The 13809-nt window shown below is 46.8% G+C and overlaps 1 protein-coding gene across 1 annotated transcript in view; it reads right to left on the reverse strand.

Moving 5' to 3' along the window:
- LOC140065876 (uncharacterized) overlaps positions 1 to 13809 on the reverse strand; it is a 112340-nt gene that overhangs the window by 76361 nt on the left and 22170 nt on the right. The window contains exons 6-8 of the mRNA XM_072113437.1: positions 6133 to 6159; positions 3446 to 3457; positions 1527 to 1706 (exon numbers count right to left, since the gene is read on the reverse strand). Of these exons, the coding sequence (XP_071969538.1) occupies positions 1527 to 1706; positions 3446 to 3457; positions 6133 to 6159 (219 nt within the window). The remainder of the gene's footprint in view (positions 1 to 1526; positions 1707 to 3445; positions 3458 to 6132; positions 6160 to 13809) is intronic.

Genomic DNA, 13809 nt, shown 5'->3' on the forward strand with positions numbered 1-13809 from the left:
ATACTTAAAACAAATATATACACACCCTCCGGCAGCCCCGATGCACGGCGCTGCTCCCCCTGGGCGCTGCCTTGTTTTTCTCCCGGCAGGCACATAGCATGATGTCAGCAGCAGCCGCTTCATACTATGCACCTGCAGGCCGGGAAGAACATGGCGGCGCCCAGCAGGATGTTAACGAAGACAGAAGACGGGCGCAGAAGAAAGAAGAGGAGCCGCGCTGACATTGGGGGAGCAGCGCTGCACATCGGGGCTACCAGATGGTGAGTATATAAGTTAGTTTTATTTAGTGCTGGGCTCGCTGTATACTACACGGGGCAGGCTGGGCTTGCTGTATACTACACGGAGCAGGCTGAGCTCGCTGTATACTACACGGGGCAGGCTGAGCTCGCTGTATACTACTGGGGGCAGGCTGGGCTGGCTGTATACTACTGGGGGCAGGCTGGGCTGGCTGTATACTACACGGGGCAGGCTGGGCTCGCTGTATACTACACGGGGCAGGCTGAGCTCGCTGTATACTACACAGGGCAGGCTGGGCTCGCTGTATACTACACAGGGAAGGCTGGGCTGGCTGTATACTACTGGGGGGCAGGCTGGGCTGGCTGTATACTACTGAGGGGCAGGCTGGGCTGGCTATACACTACTGGGGGCAGGCTGGGCTGGCTGTATACTACAGGGGGAAGGCTGGGCTGGCTGTATACTACAGGGGGAAGGCTGGGCTTGCTGTATACTACTGCCGGAAGGCTGGGCTGGCTGTATACTACACAGGGAAGGCTGGGCTGGCTGTATACTACTGGGGGCAGGCTGGGCTGGCTGTACACTACTGAGGGGCAGGCTTGGCTGGCTGTATACAACTGGGGGCAGGCTGGGCTGGCTGTATACTACAAGGGGCAGGCTGGCTGTATACTACATGGGGCAGGCTGGGCTGGCTGTATACTACAAGGGGCTGGCTGGCTGTATACTACACGGGGCATGCTGGGCTCGCTGTATACTACACGGGGGGTAGGCTGGGCTGGATGTATACTACACGGGGCAGGCTGGGCTGACTGTATACCACACGGGGCAGGCTGGGCTGGCTGTATACTACACGAGGCAGGCTGGGCTGGCTGTATACTACACGGGGCAGGCTGGGCTGGCTGTATACTACTGGGGGCAGGCTGGGGTGCCTGTATACTACTGGGGCCAGGCTGGGCTTGCTGTATACTACTGGAGGCAAGCTGGGCTGGCTGTATACTACTGGGGGCAGGCTAGGCTGTCTGTATACTACTGGGGGGCAGGCTGGCTGTATACTACAGGGGACAGGCTGGGCTGGCTGTATACTATAACTTACCTGTGTGTTTTCTGTACTGTGTCTTTTCTGCCACTGATCTATATACAATTTAGTGTATATAATTATATAAACCAAACTGCTTAGCGGGATAAATCAAGGAAACATATTCACTGGTTCTTTTAAAGTTTTGGGCCATCACAGTAATGTCAGCACAGGATTTAGTGATGGTGGTAAATGGACAAACCCCAGACCCTCTGACCTTTGGGTTTTAAAAGAGCAGAAGCTTCTGTTTCTCCATCACCAGCTCCATTCATCTCCTTGAAAGTGGACTTGTCCTTGGAAATGGTTACTGAGGCGGATGGTGGGGTTCCAGGTATTTGTAAATCAGAAATTAAGATCTCAATCAGAGGCGCGTTCTCCAGAAAAACTCTAACGAAGACTGAAAAAGAAAGTTTTGGTGAATTTTTAATCTAGTATTATGTCTTGAATCTAAATAATGAGCTACAGTGTCATTTATCACATATCCTCAACATAGATGATGAATATTGAGCACTGGGGTCCACTACTGAGACTCCCACCAATCACAGAGGAGGTTTTGTACCCCCATACACAGTGCAGGGGATCTACCTGTGCAGTTCCTATCTATATTTTTTACTAACAGTGGAAAACACACCAACACATCCAAAACTGCTCCATAAACAGTGTAAGAAGCAGTAGTGCCCAAAAAGTCATTTTTTTTCTTAATTTGCTTAGATCATCCCTGGGAGCAGAGCATAAAAGGGAGGAGGAGTTACTGAGAACTAAAGGATCTTGGGACTTGGAGTTTCCAGTGGTGGCCATCTTAGTGATAACTCCACCTACTTTAGAGAGGTCATAAAACTTTTTGAATCATAAAATCAAACTATTTAAGCTTCATTTTGTGACTAATGACATTGAGTTTTGTTATATTCATTTATTTATAGCATCATGGGTTTTTGTATCAGACGTTCATATTCCTGGAATACCCCTTTAATAGTGTTATTAACTTATAAATTAATCTTCACTGAAGAAACTGTATTACTAAATTGAGTAGTATAAATGTTCCTATGTCAAGTCCTGGTGTGTGATAGCAAAGCCGCTCCTTCGTGTCGCAGAGGCCCTGATAAATATGGCCCATAGAACTGTCCCAAGGAGCTGGCTGATGATAAATAACACACACTGGGGCAGATTTACTTATCCGGTCCGTTCGCGATCCAGCGGCGCGTTCTCTGCGGTGGATTCGGGTCCGGCCGGGATTCATCAAGGTAGTTCCTCCGCCATCCACCAGGTGGCACTGCTGCGCTGAAAAGCATCTGAACGCGCTGGAGTTCACCGGGCCGGACCAAGTGAAGGTAAGCGCGTCCCAAGCGACACATTTCTTTTTTTCCTAATCCGTCGGGTTTTTGTTCGGCCACGCCCCCCGATTTCCGTCGCGTGCATGCCGGTGCCGATGCGCCACAATCCGGAAATATTCGGGTAACACGTCGGGAAAACGCGAATCGGGCCCTTAGTAAATGACCCCCATTATGTCTAACTTAATCCCAACTGCCAGCAAACTTAAGGCATTCAGGTCTGGAGTCTACAGCTACTAATATATGTATATATATATATATATATATATATATATATATATATATATATATATATATATATATAAATCTTTTAACATTTGTTAATTTTTTAGTGAGCCCCTTGTGTCATGGTACAACACAAAAAAGTAGAGTGATGGCTTTTACACCACTACCTCCAAAATTTTTGATGAATAGTTTCCGGTCACAAAAGCCTTTTCACTTATTATCATTAAGGGGTTATTTAACACAAATTTGAGATAAAGATGTAAAAGTAGGATTTCCATAGGAATGGTTAAATAGCTAGATGAAGTGGAAAAGGAAAGAGCATCACATGGTCCTATATAGAATATAGGTCCATTGATGTAGAGGAGTCATCAGTTTAAGTGCAATGTTGCAGTAGGATTTGTTCACTATGAAAATGACTTCTACAGTAAAAGCAGTAAGAGGGAGGACAACAGAGCCAAATAAAGACCACATTGGACTTAGTGGTGGAGAAAGAATTATAATGGAACTAAATGGCAAAATAGATTGTCCTCATTTTTTCATCATTCCGTCTCGAACACAATTGACATTTCTTCAGTACTTTTACCTCTTGATGGACCTGAGAAGAAAACAGAAGGTATTACCTTTATTTGTATATAATGTGCACATTTTTCAAATCTTTGACTTAACATATGATAACAAAAGATGAGAGGACCCGATGGTTGGATTCTGCCACCTGACCCGGACATTTTGCTGCATTGGTGGTGAACAGCCAATTCGGCAAATTGAAGCCTCTTGCAACTAGCCATGGATATGTTTGGCCAGGGGGTGTTTAGGGTCAGGCGGTTGAACCAGAAAACCAAGCCTGAGCTTCACCGTTGGGTCTGCTCATCTCTAATGATAACCCATATCCAATTTGCACAATGCTCATATAACATATTTCTCTTATTTAAAATAATTTGATCACAACATATACTTGTTTTGGGGCCTTTATCTATAAGCTGTCTGTCATTTGTAGGAAAACCTTGTGGAAGCCTGTAGTGATACCTTTTCTCTTGGCTGGCCATGTCCAGATATGTTCGCAGACTATGGCCCAGAATTTTTAAAGCCCCTGCACCAGATTTTTTGTCTGACTTTGCACATTCTTTTAAGTGCAAATTACTAGCACATACACTGCTGCGCTATACCTGACACAACATAAAATTCTGCCTTCTGGGTATTCCGGGCTCAGTCGGACCGTGCGTCACATTTATCATGCAGAGTCCGACAGAAGTATGTTGTACGCCCTATGTTATAGGTGTACCAAAAAAAGTTGGTGCACTCTGTTGGGGCAGTGCAGTGAGCACCAGAATCATGAAGAACCTGCGCCACAATTCATTATTCTCCCCCTCCATCAGCAAACCACACAGGCAAACTGCACCTGTTTATGATTAATGTGGGCCAATGTGATTTAACAGTTTTGTATCTATAGATAGTATAGATATAGAAGATAACATTGAATAATTCAATTTTCTAAATATTTTGGAATTTAAAATCCTAAATTTACTAAAATGTTCTTTTTTAATATACCCACTGAAAATAGACATTCATTGTACTCACTGTCCCTCATTTATAACCCATTTTATCCTAGACAACTCTCTTTTATGAAATGATAAAATGAAATATCTCTATTCCAGTGGTTTCTGCAATAAAGTCCAATTAGATCTTTACTGTAAATCATTTTGCCTGTCTATATGTCTTTAACTATTTTTGTAAAAATTTGTAATTGTATAATTGTTGAGAAATATTTAGGCCGCACTCCTGATTTGTAGAGGGTGCCATGGACAGGTATTACCCCAGAATACATGCAATATAAAATCCAGGCAGTTCAAAATGGTTGCTCAAATTTGATATAACTTTAATTGCAATTGAACCCAGAAACCCACTGTACCTAACTGGTAAGAAGAGATAAACGCTCAAACGTTTCCCACCAACGTTATACACAGGTAGCAAGGAAAGTTCTATCACCTTTGAGCAACCATTTTGAAGTTTCTAGATTTACTTATTACTTGTAATTGTGTACTGTATGTTTTAAAATGTGGAACTATAGCTCTTGAGCCCCATTAGATGTGATTGATTGCAATGGGAATAAGAATAGATAGCAAATCCTGTTTTACAGACAGGAATACAGAACAATGGGATTGATTTACTTTTATTATAGATATAGGCCAGATTTATCATTAGTGATGCAATAAGGCATGATGTGCACTTTGCCTCAGCAATATGCAGATTGTGCCAGTGAAGACCAGCACACAGTATTCAATAATCTGGCGCACCCTGCAAGTGCCAATCGCACATTTATGTATGACTATCAACTTAAATTTGGCACCAGGTCCAGATACAAATATGGCAGAAAAAGTCTCTGGCTCAACATTCCATCTCTAGAATCTTTTCCCCCATAAACTTATGATATATTTCAATAAAGATGTCCAGGTCTCTTGGACTTGTTTGCTGCTGTCACATCATGACTACCATTGTAAGAAGACATATAGCGTATCCTACAAGATAGAATCTTCCTGAATAATAATAATAATAATAATTCCTTTATTTGCATATTACTCACAGATCATGCAGCGCTGCACAGAACTTACCAAATCAGTCCCTGTCCCCAATGGGGCTCACAATCTTTTTAACCAACCAGTATGTTTTGGAGTGTGGAAGAAACCCACAAAAACACGGTGACAACATACAAATCATTTGTAGATGTTGACCTAGATCAGTGATGGCTAACCTATGGCACTGGTGCCAGAGGTGGCACTCGGAGCCCTTTCTGTGGGCACTCAGGCCATCACCAGAGATGACTCCAGGTATCTTCCTGCAGTCCCAGACAGCCCAGGACTTGCTGTGCACAGAGCTATTTTAAAGTGACAGGACTACCTGGGACTATTTTCTACTTTATTGGTGTCCTCAGGTGCTGGTATCAATGAAAACTGTGACAGAAGGGAGTATAAATCACAAATTAAATTTCTGTGTTGGCACTTTGCAATAAATAAGCGGGTCTTTGTTGTAGTTTGGGCACTCGGTCTCTTAAAGGTTTGCCATCACTGACCTAGATGGAACTTCAGCCAAGGACCCCAGCTCTATAAGGCTGTAGTGTTAACCACCGAACCAACATGCTGCTCCATAGCATTAAGAAGTATATTTTTATTACAATGGTGAAACTTCCATGTTCCAGCCCACTGTACAACAAAAGAATGTCTTAATTTCCTAATCTAAAACCTCCAACATAAATAGACATTACTCCAGTAAATTTACCTGTCACTGATTGTTGTTCATCACCATCTGAGAAAAAAATGGGAAATTATCTATTTGTGAAAGTAACATCAAAATATTCCAGAACTTTTATACACTAAAACATATTAGGACCTGTTCTTAAAGGAAACCTACCATTTCAAATGGTAGGTTTAAGCTGTAAACACCGAGCACCAGCTCAGGGTGAGCTGGTGCCGGTGCTTAGTTTCGTTAGTGTTAAAACCGCGGTATCGCGGTTTTAACACTTTTTAAACTTTATAGCATAAACTGCTTCGGCGCTGCGTGCGCACGATCCTGCGCCGAAGCGGCTTCTGCTATAAAGTTTAAAAAGTGTTAAAACCGCGATACCGCGGTTTTAACACTAACGAAACTAAGCACCGGCACCAGCTCACCCTGAGCTGGTGCTCGGTGTTTACAGCTTAAACCTACCATTTGAAATGGTAGGTTTCCTTTAACTGGGCTTGTCGCAATCCAATGTGCATGTATATCGTAGCAATCACAAGGGCTGTGCTTCTGTGTGTGACAACCAGGCTCCCGCACTAACTGTTGGAGTCAAAATACTCATTATCTGGGCTATTTAACCATATAGATGCCATAGTCATAGGGAACATGGCAACAATGGGGCAGTACAGGGGACTTACGCAGCCAATTGGCACCCTCCTTGCCAGGCACGGATGTGCTTATGAAGGACCCCAGGGCTGCCCTCAGTAGATGTCTGTTATATTGTACTTTCAGCGTGATCTAACAGTGCTGCTGTCAGCATATGCAAGATTGGTTCTTTTACATTAGTATTGCAATATATTACGCTGAACGCGTGATCAAATGATTTCTTGTTCACTCCCCACAGTAGGACAAAATAAAACAGTAAAAAAAGTTTTTAAAAAGGTGATGGAAGCGTGAGCCACTATCTCCATGTTATTTCCGCTTAACAAGCAACTCCAAAGCAAAAATCGCGAAAAACCTTCTACCTGGACATACAGGGACACCAATACCCAGAGACCATGATGAAAAAGCAGAGGAACCTTGCCAGACCCTGCAAACTTATCGTCATAGGCTTCTCTCCAGCTGAGGCATAAATGGAAGATGGCGCTGCTATATGCCACGCCCTATAGCAGATCATCTCCGGAGATCCTACACGTCGATAGCAGTGGTTGGCTGGCCAGATCAGGTGACCCTGGGATAGACTAGCCGCTGGCCGCGCTGCTCGGATCATTCTGTCTCTGGATGCCGCTAGGGAGAGAGCTGCTGCTGGTCAGGGAAAGCGTTAGGGTGTTCTATTAGCTTACTGTTAGGCAGGAGTGATTCTCAAAGAACCCAACAGCCCTTCTTAGGGCTACAATAACGTTCTACTTTTTTATTTTAATTTGCATCTTTTACCATTTTGTGAGGAATTAGCAGGGGGACTTGCTACCGTTGTGTTTAGCTCTTAGTGGCACACATATCCATAGCAAAGACCGAAGTGGCAAAATTCAGTAGGGGTTGGATTTCTATTAGGCACTAACTCAGTGTCATCTCATCTGGCATAGTAGTGTGCTTCCTTTGATACTTGGCTAGAAAATAGCCATAGGAGAATACAAACAGCTTCTTGAAGCCTACAGTAGCGTTCTATATATTTGATTTCTGGTTGATCTGCTGGTGGCTGTAGTTTCTGCAGTGCATGTACTTGCCAATTCTGAGCAATTTGTAGTGAGACTTGCGACCGCTGTGTTCTGCGCTTAGTGGCGCACATATCCATAGCAAAGGCCGAAGTGGCAAAATTCAGTAGGGGTTGGATTTCTATTAGGCAATAACTCAGTGTCATCTCATCTGGCATAGTAGTGTGCTTCCTTTGATACTTGGCTAGAAAATAGCCATAGGAGAATACAAACAGCTTCTTGAAGCCTACAGTAGCGTTCTATATATTTGATTTCTGGTTGATCTGCTGGTGGCTGTAGTTTCTGCAGTGCATGTACTTGCCAATTCTGAGCAATTTGTAGTGAGACTTGCGACCGCTGTGTTCTGCGCTTAGTGGCGCACATATCCATAGCAAAGGCCGAAGTGGCAAAATTCAGTAGGGGTTGGATTTCTATTAGGCAATAACTCGGTGTCATCTCATCTGGCATAGTAGTGTGCTTCCTTTGATACTTGGCTAGAAAATAGCCATAGGAGAATACAAACAGCTTTTTGAAGCCTACAGTAGCGTTCTATATATTTGATTTCTGGTTGATCTGCTGGTGGCTGTAGTTTCTGCAGTGCATGTACTTGCCAATTCTGAGCAATTTGTAGTGAGACTTGCGACCGCTGTGTTCTGCGCTTAGTGGCGCACATATTCATAGCAAAGGCCGAAGTGGCAAAATTCAGTAGGGGTTGGATTTCTATTAGGCAATAACTCAGTGTCATCTCATCTGGCATAGTAGTGTGCTTCCTTTGATACTTGGCTAGAAAATAGCCATAGGAGAATACAAACAGCTTCTTGAAGCCTACAGTAGCGTTCTATATATTTGATTTCTGGTTGATCTGCTGGTGGCTGTAGTTTCTGCAGTGCATGTACTTGCCAATTCTGAGCAATTTGTAGTGAGACTTGCGACCGCTGTGTTCTGCGCTTAGTGGCGCACATATCCATAGCAAAGGCCGAAGTGGCAAAATTCAGTAGGGGTTGGATTTCTATTAGGCAATAACTCGGTGTCATCTCATCTGGCATAGTAGTGTGCTTCCTTTGATACTTGGCTAGAAAATAGCCATAGGAGAATACAAACAGCTTCTTGAAGCCTACAGTAGCGTTCTATATATTTGATTTCTGGTTGATCTGCTGGTGGCTGTAGTTTCTGCAGTGCATGTACTTGCCAATTCTGAGCAATTTGTAGTGAGACTTGCGACCGCTGTGTTCTGCGCTTAGTGGCGCACATATCCATAGCAAAGGCCGAAGTGGCAAAATTCAGTAGGGGTTGGATTTCTATTAGGCAATAACTCAGTGTCATCTCATCTGGCATAGTAGTGTGCTTCCTTTGATACTTGGCTAGAAAATAGCCATAGGAGAATACAAACAGCTTCTTGAAGCCTACAGTAGCGTTCTATATATTTGATTTCTGGTTGATCTGCTGGTGGCTGTAGTTTCTGCAGTGCATGTACTTGCCAATTCTGAGCAATTTGTAGTGAGACTTGCGACCGCTGTGTTCTGCGCTTAGTGGCGTACATATCCATAGCAAAGGCCGAAGTGGCAAAATTCAGTAGGGGTTGGATTTCTATTAGGCAATAACTCAGTGTCATCTCATCTGGCATAGTAGTGTGCTTCCTTTGATACTTGGCTAGAAAATAGCCATAGCAATATGATAGGATTGTTTGGTTTTAAAAACACAAAAAAAAAAAAAAAACACAAAAAAACACAAAAAAACCCAAAAAGAAGTAAAAAAAAAAAAAAAGTTATAACTCTCATTTTAAAAATGTTTAACCCGAGGGCTAGGGGTAGAGGACGAGGGCGGGGACGTGGGCGTCCAACTACTGCAGGGGTCAGAGGCCGTGGTCCTGGGCGGGGTGAGACACCACCTGCTGATGAGGGAGCAGGGGAGCGCCGCAGAGCTACACTCCCTAGGTTCATGTCTGAAGTTACTGGGACTCGTGGTAGAGCACTGTTGAGGCCAGAACAGTGCGAACAGGTGATGTCGTGGATTGCTGACAATGCTTCGAGCTATTTGTCCACCACCAGTCAGTCTTCCACGCAGTCCACCCATGTCACCGAAATCCCCACTCCTCCAGCTCCTGCACCTCAGCCTCCTCCCCCCCAGTCTGCCCCCTCCCAGGAAAATTTGCCATTTGAACCGGCATACTCTGAGGAACTGTTTTCTGGACCCTTCCCACAGTCACAAACCACTTGTCCGGTTGCTGCTGAGCAATTTTCCGATGCCCAGGTTTTCCACCAGTCACAGTCTGTGGGTGATGATGACCTTCTTGACGTAGTGGAAGTGTGTAAAGAGGTGTCCGACGATGAGGAGACACGGTTGTCAGACAGTGGGGAAGTTGTTGTCAGGGCAGGAAGTCCGAGGGGGGAGCAGACTGAGGGATCGGAGGATGATGAGGTGACAGACCCAAGCTGGGTTGAGAGGCCGGGTGAACACAGTGCTTCTGAGACGGAGGAGAGTCCTCGACCTGAACAGGTTGGAAGAGGCAGTGGTGGGGCCAGACGGAGAGGCAGGGCCAGAGCTGGTGCATCAGCGCCACTGTCAACTAGTGAAGCTCCCGTGGTGAGGGCTCTTGCGGCGAGGGCTAGATCTTCAGAAGTGTGGAGGTTCTTTAAGGAAACACCGGATGACCGACGGACTGTGGTGTGCAACATTTGCCAAACCAGGCTCAGCAGGGGTTCCACCACTACTAGCTTAACTACCACCAGTATGCGCAGGCATATGAATGCTAAGCACCCCACTCAGTGGCAACAAGCCCGTTCACCTCCGGCCGTGCACACCACTGCTCCTTCCCCTGTGTCAGCTGCTAGTCAGCCCCCTGCCCAGGACCCTGGCACAAAAACCCCATCGTCGCCTCCACGATCCTCCACAGCATCCACCAGCGTTCAGCTCTCCATACCCCAGACGCTGGAGCGGAAACGCAAATATAGTGCAACCCACCCGCACGCCCAAGCCCTTAATGTGCACATCTCCAGATTGCTTAGCCTGGAGATGCTGCCCTATAGGCTAGTAGAGACCGAGGCCTTTCGCAACCTCATGGCGGCGGCCGCCCCTCGGTATTCGGTCCCCAGCCGCCACTACTTTTCCCGATGTGCCGTCCCAGCCCTGCACCAGCACGTGTCAGACAACATCATCCGTGCCCTGACCAACGCCGTTTCTGACAAGGTCCACCTGACCACGGACACGTGGACGAGTGCTGCCGGGCAGGGCCACTATATATCGCTGACGGCACATTGGGTTAACTTGGTGGAGGCTGGGACCGAGTCTGACCCTGGGGCTGCTCATATACTGCCGACGCCGAGGATTGCGGGGCCTACCTCGGTCCAGGTGTTTCAGGCCTACTATGCCTCCTCCTCCTCCCACCCCTCCTCCACCTCCTCCTCCGAACTACCATCCGTGGGCACGGCGCCATCAGTCGGTAGCTCTAGGCACAGCAGCAGTGCCGTCGCTAAGCGACAGCAGGCGGTGCTCAAACTGCTGAGCCTAGGCGACAAAAGGCACACCGCCCAAGAGCTATTACAGGGCATCACGGCGCAGACTGATCTGTGGCTGGCACCGCTGAACCTCAAGCCGGGAATGGTTGTGTGCGACAACGGCCGTAACCTGGTGGCGGCTCTGCAACTCGGCAGACTGACACATGTGCCATGCCTGGCCCATGTGTTAAATCTGATAGTGCAGCGTTTCCTCAAGACATACCCCAATCTGTCTGATTTGCTCACGAAGGTGCGCCGCATCTGTGCGCATTTCAGGAAGTCCAGCCCAAATGCTGCCACTATCAGGGCAGCGCAGCGCCGCCTCCAACTGCCCGCTCACCGACTGTTGTGCGACGTGCCCACGAGGTGGAATTCAACACTGACCATGTTATCCAGAGTTTACCAGCAGCGCAGAGCGATTGTAGACTGCCAGATGTCAACTTCCACCAGAACTGGTAGTCAGGTCAGTCAGCTTCCTCAAGTCTACAATGAGGAGTGGACGTGGATGTCTGATATCTGTCAGGTGCTGAGTAACTTTGAGGAGTCAACACAGATGGTCAGTGGCGATGCCGCCATCATCAGCCTCACCATCCCGCTGCTTGGCCTGTTGAAAAACTCTCTGGTCAGCATGAAGTCGGAAGCTTTGCGCTCGTCACAAGAGACGGGGGAAGAATATTCCCTTGTTGATAGCCAAAGCACCCTGAGGTCTGTTTCTCAGCGCATATCGGAGGAGGTGGAGGTGGAGGAGGATGAGGAGGAAGAGGAGGAGAATGTTGGCGAGACACAAGAGGGGACCATTGTTGAGTCCTTCACTGTTCAGCGTGTATGGGCAGAAGAAGAGGAGTTGGAGGAGTTGGAGGAGGAGGAAATGGACAGTCAGGCCAGTGAGGGGAGTGAATTCTTACGCGTTGGTACTCTGGCGCATATGGCAGATTTCATGCTAGGCTGCCTATCCCGTGACCCTCGCGTTCAAAGAATTTATTCCAGCACCGATTACTGGGTGTTCACTCTCCTGGACCCACGGTACAAGCAAAATCTTTCCACTCTCATCCCTGCAGAGGAAAGGAGTGTGAGAATGCATGAATACCAGCAGGCCCTGGTGCACAAGCTGAAACAGTATTTCCCTTCTGACAGCGCTAGCGGCAGAGTGCGTAGTTCTGCGGGACAAGTAGCGAGGGAGAGTAGGCGAGCAGGCAGCTTGTCCAGCACTGGCAAGGGTACGCTTTACAAGGCTTTTGCCAGCTTTATGTCACCCCAGCAAGACACTGTCACCTGTCCCCAGTCTCGGCAGAGTAGGGCTGATCTTTACAGAAAGATGGTGAGGGAGTACGTAGCTGACCATACCATCGTCCTAAATGATCACACAGCTCCCTACAACTACTGGGTTTCAAAGCTGGACATGTGGCACGAACTGGCGCTGTACGCCTTGGAGGTTCTTGCCTGCCCTGCCGCTAGCGTCTTGTCCGAGCGGGTTTTCAGTGCAGCTGGTGGCATCATCACCGATAAGCGTACACGCCTGTCGACTGACAGCGCTGACAGGCTGACGCTTATTAAAATGAATAAAGGCTGGATTTCTCAGAATTTCCAATCTCCACCAGGTGAAGGAAGCTCAACCTGAATAATTGATCCACACCTCCTCCTCCTCCTCATTTTCCTCCTTCTCCTCCTCTTTGTACAGTAAAGCAGAGGAAAATGGCTATTTTTTGACAGGGCCCACTGGCTCTTGCTATAGTACTTCATGCATTTAATTTTTCTGGAGGGCCACCTACCCGGTCCTCTGTTTGAAACAATTTTTGTGAGTGCCACATACAGGCACTCAATCTATTCCATTTTTCTGGAGGGCCACCTACCCGGTCCTCTGTTTTAAAAAATTTTTGGGACTGCCACATACAGGCACTCAATCTATTCCATTTTACTGGAGGGCCACCTACCTGCTCCTCTGGTTTGAAACATTTTTGGGACTGCCACATACAGGCACTCAATCTATTCCATTTTACTGGAGGGCCACCTACCTGCTCCTCTGGTTTGAAACATTTTTGGGACTGCCACATACAGGCACTCAATCTATTCCATTTTACTGGAGGGCCACCTACCTGCTCCTCTGGTTTGAACAATTTTTGGGACTGCCACATACAGGCACTCAATCTATTCCATTTTACTGGAGGGCCACCTACCTGCTCCTCTGGTTTGAAACATTTTTGGGACTGCCACATACAGGCACTCAATCTATTCCATTTTACTGCAGGGCCACCTACCTGCTCCTCTGGTTTGAACAATTTTTGGGACTGCCACATACAGGCACTCAATCTATTCCATTTTACTGGAGGGCCACCTACCTGCTCCTCTGGTTTGAAGAATTTTTGGGACTGCCACATACAGGCACTCAATCTATTCCATTTTACTGGAGGGCCACCTACCTGCTCCTCTGGTTTGAAACATTTTTGGGACTGCCACATACAGGCACTCAATCTATCCCATTTTACTGGAGGGCCACCTACCTGCTCCTCTGGTTTGAAACATTTTTGGGACTGCCACATACAGGCACTCAATCT

This window comes from Engystomops pustulosus, chromosome 6, assembly GCF_040894005.1.
Source record: "Engystomops pustulosus chromosome 6, aEngPut4.maternal, whole genome shotgun sequence".
NCBI classification, from domain to species: domain Eukaryota; kingdom Metazoa; phylum Chordata; class Amphibia; order Anura; family Leptodactylidae; genus Engystomops; species Engystomops pustulosus.